We start from the raw sequence: 20,000 nt of genomic DNA, 5'->3' as shown, positions 1-20,000 counted from the left end.
ACCTGCACATAATGTAGTATAGACACTTTCTGGAGATTACCTTACCAGGGCTAGGAGCATTTCTATATTCTCAGTTATATAATGCAGAATAGAATACACAGTACTTTAAGGAATCAAGCAAATGCTCATCTATCACCCCAGCCTATCTATGCTAGCATATCCTGGTTAAAGTACATTCCTGAACTCAGAGCCATGGAAAAACTTTCCCAGACACCTCTGGGATTCATACAAATAATCCCTTGATCTAGCTGAAGGAGTCCACCTGTGACTCGTGTAATAAGGATAAAAACAAGTATTCTAAGCACATAGGGTGTGTGGTTCTAGGAGAGCTAGAGATGATACCAAAAACAAAGATTTGGGAAATAAAACTTAAGAAGAAACTGTTCCTTTGACCACATGATGATATGAAGAACATCTATAAATTGAGTTTTTGTTCATGCTGTTTCAGAATAATGAAAATTTTAATTAAAATAAATTTGTAGTACGAATGTCCTTCAGTTGAATCAGAGGAATTGAATTCAAAATAACATAAGAAAAGAGGTAAACTTACTGGATAGAATTAGGATATATTCTGAAAAAACAAAACAAAACAGTTCATGTGAAACGTTGGGATGAAACTAGGTATCAGAGACAACAAACAGTCTTTCACTGCTTCTCTCTGTGTTTGGACTTCATTCTTTCTTTCCATGTGGTATGCTACATAGCCTCAGAGCTTCACATATTAAAATTTTAGCCACCAAGGAGGACATGCCTCGAATGTCTGTCTGGATCCCCAAACCAAACACCATGACTGGGCCCAGCTGTGGTCAGTGGACCATCACCCAAACTAGGGAGACAGAATCACAAAAACAAAGTGACACTATTGGCATTTTGGACCAGATCATTCTTTGTTGTGAGGGCTGTCCTGTGTACTTCAGGATGTTTAGCAGCATTTCTGACCTCTACCCACTAGACAACAGCAGCACCTTCCTGGTTGTGGCAATCAAAAATGTTCCCAAACACTGCCATATGTCATTGGTGGAGAGGTGGCAAAATTGCCCCCAGTTAAGAACCACTGGCCTGTAGCAATCATATTCCATGAAATCACCAGAGAACATGGCGAAGAGTAGATGTAGAGGAGTAGGAATCAGATTATAGATACAGAGCAAGGTTTGTCGCAGTGGGAATAGAACATAGTATGGTGAGGAATTTATGCTTATAAATGCATCAGAATGTTCAGAAAGTAATTTGTTCTCAGTCCTAGATTGAACCACTTTGCAAATGCAAAATCAGTTTTCTCAGTTTAAAAGTGGAAGCAATACCAACTCCACAGAGTGGCTTTGAGTATTAAATAATTATGTGAAAGCACTTCAGAAGCTATGAAATGACACACAAATATAAGATAATAATAATAAATAAAATCACCAGCCCTTTTCTCTACCTCAGGCTGTTTCTCAGGAGGCTGGGTAGAAAAGAGGCTGACTTCATGGAAATTTTATATATCTATATCTATATCTATCTCAGAGCTCTTGAAAAACAAAACAAAGCAAATGAAAACAAACAAACAACAAACCAGAAACTATCAAATACAAGAGGATAGTTCATTGCTTTTTTATATAATTCTCATGTTGTCCCATTTAAGAACAGGCTTTTGATATAATACAGTTAATAAACATCAAGTTTATACCATTTGATGTATTTTGCTTATGTTACTCATTTTTACTCAGTTCATTTATTAGTACTACAAGTGGTAAGTAGTTAATTTATATTACTAATTTATGAACTTTTACTATAGATATTGAATAACTATAAGTAAATAACTATTTAAAAATTTTTATTTTATTTTATAACATAAATTTGGAAGCAGCCATATTGCTCAATCACAAATAATTAAACTTTTGACATTTATTAGCCCTTGGTGTCAACAAATTGTATAGCCTAGTAAAGAATTACAGCAAGGCTTTAATGAAATATTGAACATGAAGTAGAAATAATAAATTTGTCTCCGAACAGCATGTACAAATACCACTTAAGCCATTCCAAAACACATATACTACAAAGATAAATAATGGTATTAGAAGCCTTGATAACACATGGAAAATATCACCACCATCATCACCACCAATAACAACTGTGATAGGAATGATAAAAACAACAAAATCAAAAGTTATCAAATGGTTGTCCTGAACTTGGAATGGTCCTAAGCACCTTACATGTATAATCTTATTTAATACTCAAGAGTTTTTTTAACCCATTTAAAAATACTTAAAACATAGAGATAGAAACATGTTTAGAAAGTGGAAATTTCATTCTTTATCAGAATAACAGTGAAATCTTAAGATTAATTAGACTGGTCAAATCTTTTTTTAGTATTTCTGTCATCGCATCTTTATTTGTTCTTAGTGTCCAAGAACTTGCCTTACAGTACTTACTATAAAATACATGCTTTTTGTTTGTTTCTTTGTTTTTCAAATTTAAATTTGTTGAATAAATATGGGGAAGAGAAGGAAATAAAAGGTGTTGCAGTTGTGGTTTGTGCATATTCTTTTTTGTTAAAGCTCAGTGGGTTTTTTTTTCAGTGTTTATTATTTTATTTTTTTTGCCTTTTTTGTATTACATTTTTGTCCTATGATAGTGGTAAATCTCACCCCTTCACCTCCTCTTCCACCTTTTCCTCTTCCTCTTCCTCTTCCTCTTTTTTCCTGTCCTTCTTCTCCTCCTCCCCCTCCCCCTCCTCCTCCCCCTCCTCCTCCTCCTCCTCCTTCTCCTCCTCCCCCTCCTCCTCCTCCCCCTCCTCCTCCTCCCCCTCCTCCTCCTCCCCCTCCTCCTCCTCCCCCTCCTCCTCCTCCCCCTCCTCCTCCTCCCCCTCCTCCTCCTCCTCCTCCTTCTCCTTCTCCTCCTCCTCCCCCTCCTCCTCCTCCCCCTCCTCCTCCTCCTCCTCCTCCCCTTCCCCCTCCTCCTCCTCCTCCTCCTCCTCCTCCTCCTCTTCCTCTTTCTCTATGTTTTCCTCCTCCTTTGCTGGCCCAGTTACCTCAGGGATAAAAACTATCTCTTCTTCCAATAATATATTTGGAAAATAAGACTGTATTATCAAAACAATTGCGGCACTTAGTGAAAAACACAGCATTCTGAGAAATAAAATAAGCATGCACAGTGGATCACACACAATTGGCCGGGGTACTTCCCATCTTGGATACCAAAATCGGTAATCTGTAAATAAAGAAGTAATTGAAAGCTGGATTTCACATAAAGTAGTAAAATCGTTCAAGAAATAAAGGACAAAAATACGTACATATGGCTTGGTCACGACCTGCATTACCTAGAAAGAAAAAGAAAGTTCATAAAGTTACATAGAATTTCTTCTTTTTCTAGAATATATGTTTCTCAACAATAATAATATCATTCTCCTAGTTTTCAGGCACCATGCTCTCATCTTTGATGTCTCCCCTTCAACCAGTAGCCAATTGTAAAGTACAACATATTTTCTTTTAGTAAAAGTCCTCCTGGTCTACCAGAGAGAGCACAGAAGTACAGGAGGAAGAGGTGTGGATTCTAGTACTAATTTTGTCTCTAAATCCTGACAACTTATATAAGCCACTCCACTCCTGCCTTTCAAAGATTGTTCCATCTTCGACATTCTAGAATTCTACATCTCTCTTTTTAAAAAATTGAAGTATAGTTAATTTGCAATGTCCTGTTAGAACATCTCTTATTTTTATCTCTCTTCTCCCCACTTCCCCCCAAGATCATTCAAAATTAATTTTCTGAATCTACTCACTTTATTCATTTAATTCTTATTTTCAGAAGCTTTCAGTTGCTCTTCATTTCCTAGATGGCAAGGTTGACTACAGAGCCTGCTATTCCTCGTTTTTGCTATCTAGCCCAATGCTATCATAATACTTTTCAGGAAATAAATTTCCCTTCCTCTGCTCACCTGGGCAGAGAAGGTCAAACAATCATTCCCAGATTCCACTAGAAAGGAGAGTGGGAGAATAAATGCAGTCTCACCCATAGAGAGCCCAATGTCAACCAGGGCTTTGTCTTGCAATGATGGTACACTTAGAGGAAAATTTAGAAATCACTCCTCAGGCACCTTGGAGATGAACTGAACTTCTGGTGGATCTTTGACATTATTTTAAGTGTTACGCTATGTCAGGCTTCTCCTTCCCACCCCATGTGGATTCTATCCTCACTTTGCTTGGACTCTGACACCAAATAGTGAGCCACTCCCGCATGGACATCCCTTTACCCTGATCTTATACCCCAAGCCTGACCTCATGCGGGTACACTCACCTCATTCCATGAGAGCTCTAACTTCCCATACAAGGCCATACCATGTGGACACTGTTCTCACCCTACTTAGGCTCTTTCCCCATGCCTACCACATCATGTATGAATCCCTTGTCTTCTTGCTTAGGTTCTAACATGGCACATCTGGATGCCCTCTGTGTGGATGCCTACCTCTTTCTGACCTACCCAATGGCTTTAGGTCTGGATATTTTCAGGAAGAGAAAGAAAAGGCGAAGAGGAAGAGCAAGGTTTTGCATCTTGATTCAAATGAAGCAAGGGAAGAAATGTTACGGTGGAGTCACTCCAGCAGTGGCATTATAATGAAATTGTTCACTAGTTTCTTTAACATAAAAGTCTAATATGCCCCTTACTCACTGTCTGACTTTATCCCCTACCACATTCCTCTAAGCATCATATATTCCAGCTATAGTTATACTTTTGGATTATACGCTCTCATGTTTAGAAAAACTAAAAGAAAAATTTAATAAAACATATTTTCTACTTTTATCTTTTGAATGTTTAGGGGAAAAATGAAAATAAAAGGCTATTAAATATTTGCTACTTTACTTCTTTCCTCTTTCTGAATGTTTTGGAATATCCTATCCTTTCGAGCAGCCACTCTCAAACAGGCCGCTATTTCAGGAATTAACTGAGAAGCTTTTTCAGGGCATAACTGTTAGTTCTCTTTCCTTCTTTCAGATTCTAGTATGTACTAAGGGGCAGGAATAATAGTAAGAGAGGGCAGAAGAGGTTGTGTAGTTTAAAAAAATCTAAAGATGATACTGTTTGATACCACCTTTGATAATATAACAATACCATCCTGAACAAAGGAACAATATTAACATGACAATGAAAGACTAGTGTTCACCACTTCTTTTTCTTGTCATCCAATGCATTATGGATTTTTTTTCATGTTTCAGTTATTTTCTTTATCTTACTGCATAGAAAATCTGTGCATCTGTCATAGATGCTACATCGGGAACACATTAATCCTCGTTGATAAGGACTTCTTGACAGAGATCCTCTACAAAAAAGCAGAAAACATTTTGTTAGAAAAAGTCTCAAATTTTATGTTATTTAAATAATATGGTTAACCAATTTTTAATTAATTTATAAGGGCGATTTAATTTAAAAAATGGACTTAAGGGAGTACTTAAAAGTACTTAAATTGCAGATGTAATCTTCTCCCTCTTTTTTCCCCCCAGAAATACTCTCTTCTGAAACTAATTCCCATTAATTTTAAAGTATTGTAATTTAAATATGAGGGAGTTTTAAAGCTTCTTTCATTTTATTTTGTATAAAAAATTTCCTTTAAAAATGGATGTTATAGAATGTTTTATAACTAATTGCTTCCTGATTGGCACATACATATAAAAAGCTATATATAAATGATATATTAGTTTTCTGAAACATTTGCAAAATCCTGAAATGCCTATTGGCACAAATACCCAGCTGCATGGATTATTTTGAGGTCTACATGAAAAACACATAAGTATATAAACAAGCAAATAAATGTAAATGGGATTTTACAAAGTTGTTTTAATCTATTGTACAGAGCACAGGGGAGAAGTTAAAAATTATTACATCAATTGCCCAGAGGTAAGTTAGGAAAAGAGGCCCAAAAATAGATATGAATTGGGAAGCGTATTTTAAAATATCTGAATAAGAAAGATAGAGAAGATAGATAGGGAAAATGTATTTTTGAGTGAGAAGAGGGTCATTAATTGTGGTTATTTAAACATGATTGCTTATTTACTCAGTGTATAGTTGCAAGCTATAAAAACAAACATTAGGCATTTAGGTCCCTGGTTAGGCCACTCTGGGCCATCTAGAAGAATGGCCAAACCTTAGAAATACATATTCAAAAATGTGAATATCAAATTTCTGAGTCGTATCTTATGAGAAGTTTTTGATGATACCCAATAAGGTATCTGATACCCTCAAATGGCAAGCTTTCAAGTACATCAAGGATATACAGATACCTATTGTTATTTGCAGATCATATATCGTTCTCTAATTTCACTGTTCCACAATCAAACCATTTCAAGAAGGAAATGAATTTTGTTTGGATCCCAGCCAGAATACTAGCCGTCAAGAAATCCAAGAATTGAACCAGTCACCTTTACCTAATACCGTAGTCTACTTTTACTGCCTTAATTCTTTATCACTGAAACAGATGCCTCCAACTCAAAAGCAGAGCTTATACTGTTCTAAAATCCCTGGGGTGGGGGACCTCTGTTCTTGTACCTATGCAGAAAGCTACTCACTATACAGACTGCCTTTAAAACCTGGAGCAAGCAACCTAAATGTCCATCAACAGATGATTGTATAAAGAAGATGTGGCACATATATACAATGGAATATTACTCAGCCATAGAAAGGAACAAAATTGAGTTATTTGCAGTGAGGTGGATGGACCTAGAATCTGTCATACAGAATGAAGTAAGTCAGAAAGAGAAAAACAAATACCATATGTTAACGCATATATATGGAATTTTAAAATGCAGTACTGATGAACCTAGTGGCAGGGCAGGAATAAAGGCACAGACGTAGAGAACAGACCTGAGGGCACAGGGGTGAAGGGGAAGCTGGGATGAAGTGAGAGAGTAGCATTGACGTATATACACTACCAAATGTAAAATGGATGGCTACTGGGAAGCTGCTGCATAGCATGGGGAGATCGGCTTGGTACTTTGTGACAACCTAGAGGGATGGGATAGGGAGGGTGGGAGCAAGGCTCAAGAGGGAGGGGATATGAGGATATATGTATACATATAGCTGACTCACTTTGCTGTACAGCAGAAACTAACACAATATTGTAAAGCATTTATACTCCAATAAAGATGTGAAAAAAAACCTGGAGCATAGGCTAATCATCCCATGACCATAATGTCTGATAACCATGGCCTGGAATAACTCTGGAAAGGCAAATAAATATATAAATAAATACATGAATTAATTAATCAAAATAAATAAATTCACATTGTGCTAGAATACAACGGGCCCTCCTTTTCAAAGATATGAACATTATAAAACTGTTTATATTAGGTAGCCAGAAACGGCAAGCTAATACTCTCCCATGTTAATCTTTCTGTTGTTCTGAGTTTCTAAAAAGTTTAACCTAAAGCAACTTGAGTCTGAATCTACAGTACAAGTCCACAACTGCAATTGGAAATTATTGGGCTGGATTAGGAGAAAATAACAGGTAAGTATCTACAACTAGCAAAGTCCTTTGAAATTTCATAGCTGCCCTGGTGGTGCCTGAAGAAATAGATGATATTCTCTGTCTTTAGGCATTTGCCTTTTCCGAGAAGCAGCCCAAGCGTTCGCTAAGACCAAGTCCTGACTCTGAACATAGTCCTCGGGAACTTTTCTTAGACTTGCATCTGGCCATATCTTCATTATATTGCCACCTATAGGATATGTGTCCAGGCCCTAGATAAGGACATGTCACCTGGGTAGCCCAATGGGTAAACTACTCCCATGCCCAACCCAAAGTCCATTAGAAAACCATTATTCAAATTTTATAATAGATCTACATTGTTCCAGAATGAGAACACAATTCTGGTGGTGATGGAAACTTTTATTGCCTGCCACTTTGTTCATGAAGGAGATAATCCAGCTCCATGGATTGACAATCTAGGAATTACAATTTGTAGATAGATTCTTCTCTTCAAAGTTCTCCATGTGCAGACTCATATAATCTGTATATTGTCCATGGAACAATGGCCAGAGTACATCAAATAGATATTGATTTTTCCATATTATACAACCAGAATAACTAGGCCACCTACAGTAACTCTTTTCACTTTTACTACATCCATATGGCACTGAGAAATATCACAGTGCTGGCTTCTGGTTCATATCCAAACATCTATAGATTTCCCAAGTAGACTTAAAGAATCTATCCCAATAAGCTAGAGAAAAATACATGCAATAAGCAGCAAAGATTATCTTTTAGAGATTCTATCTGGCTCTTCTTCTGATTCATCTAATATATTTGTCTTTGCCCAAAACTCCATGACTACTTCTTGGACCTATTCAAGGTCAAGGAAGGTATGGATCCTGTTGTTTTCTGCCTCAAATTATCCCTGTATATGCAAAGCTACCTCACTTTATATCACTTTCTGTGAAAATCAGTTGGTCACATCTCCTCCCTTCACTTCCACATCTTGCACCTAAAGGACCAGGGAACACAGTTAAACACCTATAAAGCTCCTTGAGGCTGATATTATGTAGTTGTACCATCCTCTAATCCTCCCCAAGATACCATCTACCTTCTGATTATGCCTCCTTATTCACTTTGGTATCTGGCTCACCATTTTGCTTTTTAGTCAAAATTGTGCGATTGTCTACAAATTTGGGACCTAGAGGATTACAATATGCTAATGGATAATTCATCCAATAACTTGGTCTCTATGTTATTGGATGTCTTCACCATCATAAAACTTCCTAATGCTACATAACTGTCACTTTTGTAGCCACATTCTGCATCTTATTATCTCCTAAATCTGCTCTACTTCTGAACTCACAAATCACACATTCCACTCATTGACTGCAACCTCCTGTCCTTCCAGGTTCCTAACTCATTCACTCCCATCACACTTGTCCATTAATTTCACTGTTTCCACAGTGTACTTTCTCTCCTATTTTTCTCCCTATCCATCGTGTTGTCTTTTCTCAATCTAGCTTAGGTCCATCACTTTGCATGTTCTCTACCTAAAACCTTGAAACTCGCTTGCACTATTTTCCTTTACATCCACCTGACAAAACCGCTGTGTAGGAAAAAGTGAAGGAATCGTACTGTCTGCATGTCCCATGCCTGCTTCAGGGCTGCTGGGTGCTGCTGGAGGAAAATCATTAAACTAGGTAGAGAATATCTCTATCATTCTCTCTATTCAGCTTCCGCTCTCATGTTCCATAATAACTATTTCATATCTTCCCAGTCCTCAAACTTCCAGCTTCACTGTCTCTCCCTTTATTCTCAGGACATGATCTATTCTACTTCACAGAGAATCATAACAGCTATTAGACTGGAACTCGAGAAATTTTCTGTCACTAAATATGACAAATATACCTACGCTTTCCTTTCTAATACAACTGAAGAACTGCTCCTCATTCTTTCTAAGGCTAATCTCTCTCTTTTTTTTTAAGTTCAAAAGTCATATAATTAATTGTTTGCACTTTTTTGTTGTTGTTGGTCCTACATTTTCTTTTAGCATCTTTATTGGAGTATAATGGCTTTACAGTGTTGTATTAGTTTCTGCTGTATAACAAAGTGAATCAGCTCTACGTATACATATATCCCCATATCTCCTCCCTCTTATGTCTCCCTCCCACCCTCCCTATCCCACCACTCTGGGTGGTCACAAAGCACCAAGCTGATCTCCCTGTGTTATGCGGCTGCTTCCCACTAGCTATCTATTTTACATTTGGTAGTGTATATATGTCCATGCCACTCTCACTTCGTCCCAGCTTACCCTTCCCCCTCCCTGCATCCTCAAGTCCATTCTCTCCATCTGAGTCTTTATTCCTGTCCTACCCCTAGGTTCTTGAGAACCATTTTTTCTTTTTTTTTGGATTCCATATATATGTGTTAGCATATTGTATTTTTTTTCTCTTTCTGACTTACTTCACTCTGTATGACAGACTCTAGGTCCATCCACCTCACTACAAATAACTCAATTTCATTTCTTTTTATGGCTGAGTAATATTCCATTGTATATATGTGCCACATCTTCTTTATCTATTCATATGTCAATGGGCACTTAGGTTGCTTCCATGTCCTGGCTATTGTAAATAGAGCTGCAATGAATACTGTGGTACATGAGTCTTTTTGAGTTATGGTTTTCTCATGGTATATGCCCAGTAGTGGGATTGCTGGGTCGTATGGTAGTTCTATTTTTAGTTTTTTAAGGAACCTCCATACTGGTCTCCATAGTGGCTGTATCAATTTACATTCCCACCAACAGTGCAAGAGGGTTCCCTTTTCTCCACACCCTCTCCAGCATTTATTGTTTGTAGATTTTTTGATGATGGCCATTCTGACTGGTGTGAGGTGATACCTCACTGTAGTTTTGATTTGCATTTCTCTAATGATTAGTGATGTTGAGCATCCTTTCATGTATTTGTTGGCAATCTGTATATCTTCTTTGGAGAAATGTCTATTTAGGTCTTCTGCCCATTTTTGGATTGGGTTGTTTGTTTTTTTGATATTGAGCTGCATGAACCATTTGTATATTTTGGAGATTAATCCTTTGTCAGTTGCTTTGTTTGCAAATATTTTCTCCCATTCTGAGGGTTGTCTTTTCATCTTGTTTATGGTTTCCTTTTCTGTTCAAAAGATTTTAAATTTGATTAGGTTCCATTTGTTTATTTTTGCTTTTGTTTCCATTTCTCCAGGAGGTGGGTCAAAAAGGATCTTGCTGTGATTTATGTCATAGAGTGTTCTGCCTATGTTTTCCTCCAAGAGTTTTATAGTGTCTGGCCTTATATTTAGGTCTTTAATCCATTTTGAGTTTATTTTTGTGTATGGTGTTAGGGAATGTTCTAGTTTCATTCATTTACATGTAGCTGTCCAGTTTTCCCAGCACCACTTATAGAAGAGGCTGTCTTTTCTCCATTGTATATTTTTGCCTCCTTTATCAAAGAAAGGTGACCATATGTGCGTGGGTTTATCTCTGAGCTCTCTATCCTGTTCCATTGGGGGGACCTTCAAGATGGCAGAGGAGTAAGCCATAGAGCTCCCCTTCCTCCCCACAAATACATCAGAAATATATCTACATGTGGAACAACTCCTACAGAACACCTGCTGAACGCTGGAAGAAGACCTCATACCTCCCAAAAGGCAAGAAACTCCCCACGTACCTGGGTAGGGCAAAAGAAAAAAAGAAAAAACAGACAAAATAGGGATGGGCCCTGCACCACTGGGAGGGAGCTGAGAAGGAGGAAAGGTTTCCACACACTAGGAAGACCCTTCACTGGAGGAGACGATGGCGGGGTGGGGAGGGGGGGTAGGCAGCGGAGGAGCTTCGGAGCCACGGAGAAGAGCGCAGCAACAGAGGTGCAGAGGGCAAAGCGGTGAGATTCCCGCACAGAGGATCGGTGCCGACCAGCACCCACCAGCCTGAGCAGCTTGTCTGTTCACCCGCCGGGGCGGGCGGGCTGGGAGCTGAGGCTCGGACTTCGGAGGTCGGATCCCAGGGAGAGGACTGGGGTTGGCTGCGTGAACACAGCCTGAAGGGGTCTAGTGCGCCACAGCTAGCCGGGAGGGAGTCCGGGGAAAAGTCTGCACCTGCCGAAGAGGCAAGAGACCATTGTTTCCTGGTGCGCGAGGAGAGGGGATTAAGAGCACCGCCTAAACAAGCTCCAGAGACGGGCGCGAGGCGCGGTTATCAGCGCGGACCCCAGAGACGGGCATGAGACGCTAAGGCTGCTGCTGCCGCCACCAAGAAGCCTGTGTGCAAGCACAGGTCACTCTCCACACCTCCCCTCCCGGGAGCCTGTGCAGCCAGGACCCCATGATTCAGTGACCACTTCCCCGGAAGAACGCACGGCGCGCCTCAGGCTGGTGCAAAGTCACGTCGGCCTCTGCCGCCGCAGGCCCGCCCCGCACTCCGTACCCCTCCCTCCCCCGGGCCTGAGTGAGCCAGAGCCCCCGAATCAGCTGCTCCTTTAACCCCGTCCTGTCTGAGCGAAGAACAGACGCCCTCAGGCGACCTAGACGCAGAGGCGGGGCCAAATCCAAAGCTGAGCCCCAGGAGCTGTGCGAACAAAGAGAAAGGGAAATCTCTCCCAGTAGCCTCAGGAGCAGCGGATTAAAGCTCCACAATCAACTTGATGTGCCCTGCATCTGTGGAATACATGAATAGAAAACGAATTATCCCAAATTGAGGAGGTGGACTTTGGGAGCAATGATATATATATATATCTATATTTTTTTTCCTTTTTCTCTATTTGTGAGTGTGTATGTGTATGCTTCTTTGTGTGATTTTGTCTGTATAGCTTTGCTTTTACCATTTGTCCTATGGTTCTGTCTGCTTTTTTTTTTAAGTATAGTTTTTTTTAGCCCTAATCTCTTTTAAACCCTTCCTTTTTCTCTTTTAAAGCCTTCTGTTTTCTCAGGGACTTGTATCTTTACATATACCCTGCCTTTATACTTTATAAAGAATTACTTTTATTTTGTATTAGATTCTTCATGTCAATATTTAAATATGCTCACATCTTCCCCATTTTAAAAACAAAACAAAATAAAAACAACAACAAAACAGTTCTCAATTCATTCCAACCTGGCATCAGTTTCCTCTACTCCATAGAAGCAGTTTTCCTATGTTTATTAATGAACTTCTCTTTAGATCTGATATTTTTAAGTCCTGACTTTGCTTGACGTCTTGGAATTTGAAAGTTTGGACGAGTTTTTCCTTTTAAAAATATTCTTTCCCCACACCTTCCCTGATACCATACTCTTCTGCTTTTTCTTCTACCTGTCTGGCCACTCTTCTTAGGTCTCCCACTTATCTTCCACTAACTGCCCTTAAATGTTGGCATGACATTCCACAGGTCCTATTCTCTTCTCATTCCATACTCTCTTGCTAAGCAATCTCATCTATTCCCATGATTTAAATTACCCTATGTTTCCTGGCACTCCAAATGTTTCTTCTATGTCATTCCTCACTCATGGGCTTCTGACCTAAATAACAACCTGCTTACTAAACATCTCAAAGTGAGTATTTCGCAGCCAACTCCAATTCATTATGTACAAAGTGGAACTCATTATCTTCCCTCCCAAAATGTTCAGTGTTCCCCTTTGCAGTTAATGCCAATACCATTCATGCCTGATCATAAATTTGAAAATCTTCCTTGACTACTTCCTCTCTCTGATTACTTAATACAATGACCTGCAAATCTTGTTATTTATACCTTCTGGAAATGTCTTAAATATGTCTCCAATATCAATCCAGACATCCCTTGTTGATGTAAAAGATAAACAAAAGTAATACATATATATTATTTATAAGTATATGACAGAAAGGAGGAAGCAGAAAAGGGCACCTTTAAAGGGGAAAAAATGTCTCCATCTTCCACTTTCCATCTGTCTCTCCAGAGATAACATCTGTTAACAACTTCTTATGATTCCTTCCAGAAGAAAGTTTTTCATAAAAATTCTCAGTACTTACATGCTTGTGATAGAGACTGCTAGCTGTCAATCTAAATATCTCTTGAAATACTGAAATAACAGTATTTTAGCTTGGCACATTAATGGCTAGTCTCAGTACATTTCCCAACCTCTCCTGCAACTTAGATGTGGCCATGAGATTAATTTTATATCCAATGGAATGGCAGTAGCAGTGATGTGCACCACTCCCCACCTGGTACTCATGCTGCCAGCATGTTTCTTTTCCCTTACTATGAGCTTGAGCTAGCTTATGTCTGTGGCCTGGATTTGATCATGTGGACAAAGACACTGCCCCAGGGGATGGTGAAGAAACAAAATAGGAGAAACCTGGGTCTTTGAATGACTAATGGAGCACAGTACCCACCAAACTGAAATTTCCCACTTTTATCTTGAATCACTACATTTTTTGGTAATAGTAACTGTTATAACAAAAAGACCTGTTCTTACTTATTATTGTTTTTTATCTTACTTTTTCACCTAACGAGTGAGACCTTTCCATACTGGTACATAGAAAAGTACACCAGTTTTTTCAATGGTTACACAATAATGTGCAGTAAATTAATTGCTTAGTCCCCTATTACTGGAGTTGTTGGTTTTTTAAATTTCAGTTTCATGCTATTAAAACATGCTCCAATGTGTATCCTTGTATGTATATCTTGGCCAACTTTCATGAAGATATTACTAAGATAAAATCCTGATAAGGAGATTACAAGATCAAATGGTAAGTATAATTTTAAATTTGTTACACTGCCGAACCCAGAAAGACTGTATCAATTTATTGCCCTATTGCAAACGCAGAGTATCAGTTAAGCTTTTCTATATTCTCAAATGGATGAGTGGAAAGTGAACATTTATTTTTGTTTTTACCTGAATTGCTTCAATTATGAGTGAGACTGAATACATTTTCATATGATTCATGACCATTTTCTTTTCTTTTTGGTAAATGACTTCTTCATATCTTCTGCACGTTATTCTCTTGGGTTGTTTCTCTTTTTCTTTTTGATTTGTATGAATTCTTTGTAAATTAAGGGGACTGTCTCTGCCATATATTCCACACATACATTTTCCAGTATATCAATTTTTCTTTGGCTATTATCTATAGTATTTCTTTAGTCATTAATTAGTTTGAAATTTTTATAAAATTAGGTACATATTTTTTGGATTTTAATGTTCTGCTCGGTCAGACTTTTCGTCAATACCTCTCCATTTTGGCTAGGCCCAAACTGCAGCTTTGTCTTCTCAGCACTGTGCAGCTTCTGAAATCTCTGTGCAGGTCTTCAGCCTGCAAGTAACTGTTCCTATCTAATCCTTCCAGAATCTCGCTTTGAGGAGTGCAGCCTAGGAGCTGCCCAAGGACTTGCAGAGAAATTGTACACAGATGTTTGGGGGTCCTTCTCTGCAGCCCCCTCCTCTTTGGGAGCCTGTCCTAAATCCTAGACTACTTAACATCAATCAACACTGATATCTCCTTTGCCCAGAAAATACACAATCTTTGCTTGCTTTGGCTATGGTTTGTACAATAGGATGCTCACAGAGAGAAAACCAAGGCACATATAGGGTTCCCACTGTACTCTTTTCTATTTGCAAGGATCATAGCACTGTACTGGTTGTTTTCTAATGCCTAAAAACAGTTATTTTATATGTTTTGCCCAGTCTTTATAGTTACTTTAAGCAGGAGGCTAATTCTTATACCAGCTTACATAATGTCCAGAATCAAAGTGGATCAAATTAATTTAAAAGTTAAAAAAAAATAAAGAATCGTTAGAAGAAAATGTGAGATAATAATATTTGGGGAAGGCTTGTCTAAGTATGATACAAACCTCAAAACCCATGAAAAAAGTACTGATACATTTTTTTCTACAATGAAACAAAATAATTCTATTGGCAAAAATAGATTGCATTATAAATAAAGTCAAAAGTTAAACATAAAACTAGAAAATATTTGTAAATTATATTACATAAAAGAGCTAATTTTCTTGTACATAAGACACTCCTCCAAGTTAAAAAACAAAAAAGTCCAACAACTTAAGAGAAAAACAGTAAATGTATAGGAACCCTCAGGTCCCAGTAAATGAAATCCACATATTCTAAAATATAAAAAAATATACTTAAACTCATGAAAAATAGAAGATGAAAATTAAACATATACATAACTCATAGTAGTAAATAGAAAAATATTTGAAAATATATTATCTTAGCAAGGGAGTTTAAATATAGCCCCTCTTATATGCCGACATAAAAAAAAGTTGTAATAGAAAAAATGGCGTGACTATGATGAATAGATATTTAGTAATATATATGCAAATTAAAAGTACACATTCTCTTTGGCCTAGGGTTTCCATGACTATACGTTTATATTATAGCTACTAACTCATGTCAGAATTACATGTCTAACTGAATAATTACTGCTTGAAATAAAATTAATAAAATAGCCTAAACGTCCATCAGAAGGAGAGGATTATTCAAATTAATTTTTGTACATCCACTAAAAAAAAAAAAACTGTGAAATTCTTAAAAAGAATCTGGAAACTCTTCACGTACTCAAATGGAAAGACTTCCAGTCCATATCAAGTAAAAAAGTTAAAGAACATCACAAGAAATGTAGTGCGCTCCTGTTTGAATTATGGAAATGCACACATTTGTGCACCCAGACACACATACACAAAGATAGATATACTTTTCTGTATGCACAGAATATATCTTTTAGGATAAAATTTTGGAGAGAGTAACTGAAAGGCAAGGATGGGAACATTATTTTCTCCTTGGATAGATTTTTCCATCATGAATATGTATCAAGTACTAAACATGATTTATTAAATGACCTAAAATTACAATACATAGAAAGCAATGAGAAAGAGACTATGTCATACGAGATCCTAAGGTCTAGTAAAAATTGTAATCAAAGGAAAATATATAACTGTAAATATCTTCACTATTAAGTAGGATTAAAGATAAATGAATGTAGTATATTTTGATAAAAACAGCAACATATAACAGCCCCTCTCCCTAAAAAGTACTTGGAAGATTAAATATCTCAAAACAAAGGAATGAGAAAGGATAAATAACCCCTTAAATCTTTTCTTTCGAGAGATCAATAAAATAGATTAAACCCTCATGAGCAAGAAAGAAAAATATTTACTATTAAGAATTTCTCTAATTTTCTCTTCTTATACTTCTCTCCTCCTGTTTTTTTTCCAGATAGAACTTTCTTTTTCAATTCTTCCCCCATCTCTTATATGTTCTAATATATTCTATCACTCTCTATTTATGATGGCTTTCTTTAGCTTATAAAAGTACATTAGAAACCAAAGTCATAAAACAAAAACTTTCACTCAACTCTACACACCTACACACCTTCCTTTTCTTCGTTGCCAAATATCTATATAGAATATTCTAAATTGGCATTACTATTTTTCAAACTGCAAGTTATGAGCTATTACTAGGTCATGAAATCAAATTTAGTGCTTCACAGTTCACATCCAATATTTTAAAATATGAGACAGACTAGAAAGCTGTACTTAACTGTGAATAATATACTATTTCATATATTGATAACATGTTCTTATTTTATCATTCATAGTAAGGATACACATTGTTCTGTAAATCTTTTCTTTCAGTTATGTACTGTGCCTCATAATTCTAAGATGTACATCTTTTCTTATTTTAGCACCTCTGAAATTGAGATGCATCTTAACATTGACGGCATCTTAAAATCACAGTTGACCAGGCAGTGAACATGATATGGTTGTCACTGCACATTGTGAACTTGTCATAGCTTTTCATACTGTCATACTTGAAATGGGTTATATGCATTGTTTGCATTTTACGTATTTAAATTGCTATTCAAAATGTCTAAAATGATCACAATAATATATCATTGAATCATAAATTATTATGCATGCAGAAAAGCATGGAAAGAGAGCCACCTCATATATAATAGAGACTGATGAGAAAATAAGTCTAAATGTTATTTTAAAAATCTACCAGCACAGTTCTAGTTTCCCTCTTACCTTACTAGTCTCTTTCTATACTCCTTTGCTAGCTCCTTTGCCTGAAGTTGAAATATTGTAGTGATGTAGGGTTTAGTCCTTAGTCTCTTCTGTCCCGTTTTCCATACCTATTTTCTCACAAGGTGATTTCTTTCAGGACTGTGACTCATTTCTGCCTCAGGGCCTTTATATCTGCAGTTCCCACTACTTAAAAACCCATCCTAGACCTTCATCTGACTAGCTCTCTCATTTGATTCATTCACATTTCTCACATTTATTACTCCACCAAATGTATGTGAACCAAAACACTTGATCTTCTCTCAAGCTCTGCTCCTCCACAAGTCTTCCCTATCTGTCTAATGGCACCAATGTTCATCCAGTTTCTGAGACTAAAGGCATAGGTGTCATTCTTGATTATTCTATTCCATTCACCCCTAAAGTTAAATCTGTCAGCAGGTGTTGTTAAGCTCCATCTTCAAATTATATCCCGAATCTGACCTTTCCTCACTATTTCCATGTTCTGTAGGCAGAATCCATGTCATGGTACAGTATGGGTTTTGGCAGTGTAGAGGAGCTTTCCTCCATGCAGTGATTCTGGGGCACTGGCTCATTTCATCTTGTGGCTCTGCCACTCTCTAGGACATCTTAATCCTCCACCAGATCCTCTGTATCCAACCAGTAGATGAGGGAAGACCAAGAGTGTGAAGGATCATGTAGGAAGTTTTCAAAGGCCAGGCCTGGAAGTGGCCTAAATTCCACTGGCCAAAGCTTAGCCACATGGCCCAACCGAACTTCTAGGGAGGCTGGGAAACATATTCTAGCTGTCTGTTCATGACGTAAAGAAAATGGCACCACCTGCCAGATTGCATTTCCTTATTTATTTATTTTTTTTGTGGCTTGCGGGCTCTAGAGCGCAGGCTCAGTAGTTGTGGTGCACGGGCTTAGTTGCTCCGCGGTCCTTAATTTTTAAATAAAGAAAATGTTCTTTACTAAATACCTTTGGACACTATAATTTACTTCTTTTAAAGGTCCAGCTTTAGATTCAAGTCATTTTCTTCAATCTCAGAACTCTTACCTCCCCCACTGGCCTCGTTTCCCTTCTAATACACCTCTATGCATCAAACTTAACTACTTCTGAATCTGTATCCTGGCTAACTGCTTCTATGATTTCATACGTGCTTTTACAACAGATCTTTTCTATTTAAAATACAGATGTTGTACGTATTTGGTTAACGTTGTGTTTTTTTTTTTTAATTTCTTTCCCAACAGTCTATAAGTGTTTTCAGGATGAATACCATGTAAAAAATGTGGAATTCTATTGCTTAGTTATTGTTTAAATGTACCTACTATAAACGTATTTAAATAAGTAAAAGATCCTGCAGAAACCTGCAGATGCAACGTGTCTAAAAATAAACAAATCCTTTTTTCTTTCACCCTACATCTTTTCCTAACTCAGTTAATAAAATTATTTATCATTTAAGCTTAAATTCTAATGCTCATCTTTGATTGTACCCCCTTCAATACCGAAATTCAAGGCTAATCTAATTAATACTGTTTTATTTTACTTTGTCTTATTTTTCGTAGAAATGTATGTTTTTTATTTTATTTTATTTTATTATTATTATTATTTTTGACTGTACCACGTAGCTTGTGGGATCTTAGTTCCTTGACCAGATTGAACCCATGCCCTCGGCAGTGAAGGCACGGAGTCCAACCACTAGACTGCAAGGGAATTCCCAGGAATGTATAAGTTTTTATCTTTGAAATTGAAAAATAACCACTAGAAAATGACATATGTAAATATTGTTGCAGTTCACTTTTCCTGATACATTATAAGCTATCTTAACCTTTATATAGGTATCTATACAGATTCTTTTCTTTTGCTTATTCTTTTCTTTTCTTTGATTATTATTTCTGTTCCATTTATTCTCTGTTCTTTAGGAGCAATAATTTATAGATTTATCACCCTACAGGGTTCCTTTCTTTTTCCATATATATTTTTACTTCTATTGTACATCTTCGTGTTCTGAAATTTTTCAAGATTGTGGTTGACTCATATTTTCCCTATTGCCAAATCTGTTTTATTCTTCCATTCTGTACTAGCTTGCTGTGGCTACTTTAACAATGCCACAAACTTGGTGGTTTATAAAAACAGAAATTTATTTTCTCAGTTCTGGAGGCCTGAACTCCAAAATCAAGGTGTTGGCAGGGCTATGCTCCCTCCAAAGGCTCAGAGAGGGAATTCCTTGACTCTTCCAGCTTCTGGTGGCTCCAGAAGTTCCTTGGTTTGTGAATATATCACTCCAACCTCTCCCTCCACAGTCACATTGCCTCCTTCTCTTCTGTGTGTCTAGTGCTGAAATCTCCTCCCTCTCTCTTATGAGGACACAAGTAATTACATTTAGGTCCCACCTGAATAATCTAAAATAAGCGCTTCCTCTGAAGATCCTTATCTTAAACGTGTCTTTTGCCATATAAGGCAATATTTACTCTTGACATGTAACTTAATATTCACAGGTTCTGTGAATTAGGAACTAGATACCTCCTTTGGTGGGGGCCACCATTCA

At 37.4% G+C, this 20,000-nt stretch overlaps 1 protein-coding gene across 1 annotated transcript in view; it reads right to left on the bottom strand.

Moving 5' to 3' along the window:
• Positions 1-2,815: 2,815 nt before the first annotated feature.
• GLIPR1L2 (GLIPR1 like 2) overlaps positions 2,816-20,000 on the bottom strand; it is a gene marked incomplete at both ends in the record, with an annotated part of 31,060 nt that continues 13,875 nt past the window's right edge. Inside the window, 3 exons of the mRNA XM_082666175.1 lie at positions 2,816-3,189; positions 3,272-3,298; positions 5,208-5,293. Of these exons, the coding sequence (XP_082522301.1) occupies positions 2,816-3,189; positions 3,272-3,298; positions 5,208-5,293 (487 nt within the window). The remainder of the gene's footprint in view (positions 3,190-3,271; positions 3,299-5,207; positions 5,294-20,000) is intronic.

Source organism: Grampus griseus, assembly GCF_964374135.1.
Source record: "Grampus griseus genome assembly, chromosome: 11".
NCBI lineage: Eukaryota > Metazoa > Chordata > Mammalia > Artiodactyla > Delphinidae > Grampus > Grampus griseus.
This window is presented reverse-complemented; position numbering and strand designations above follow the sequence as displayed.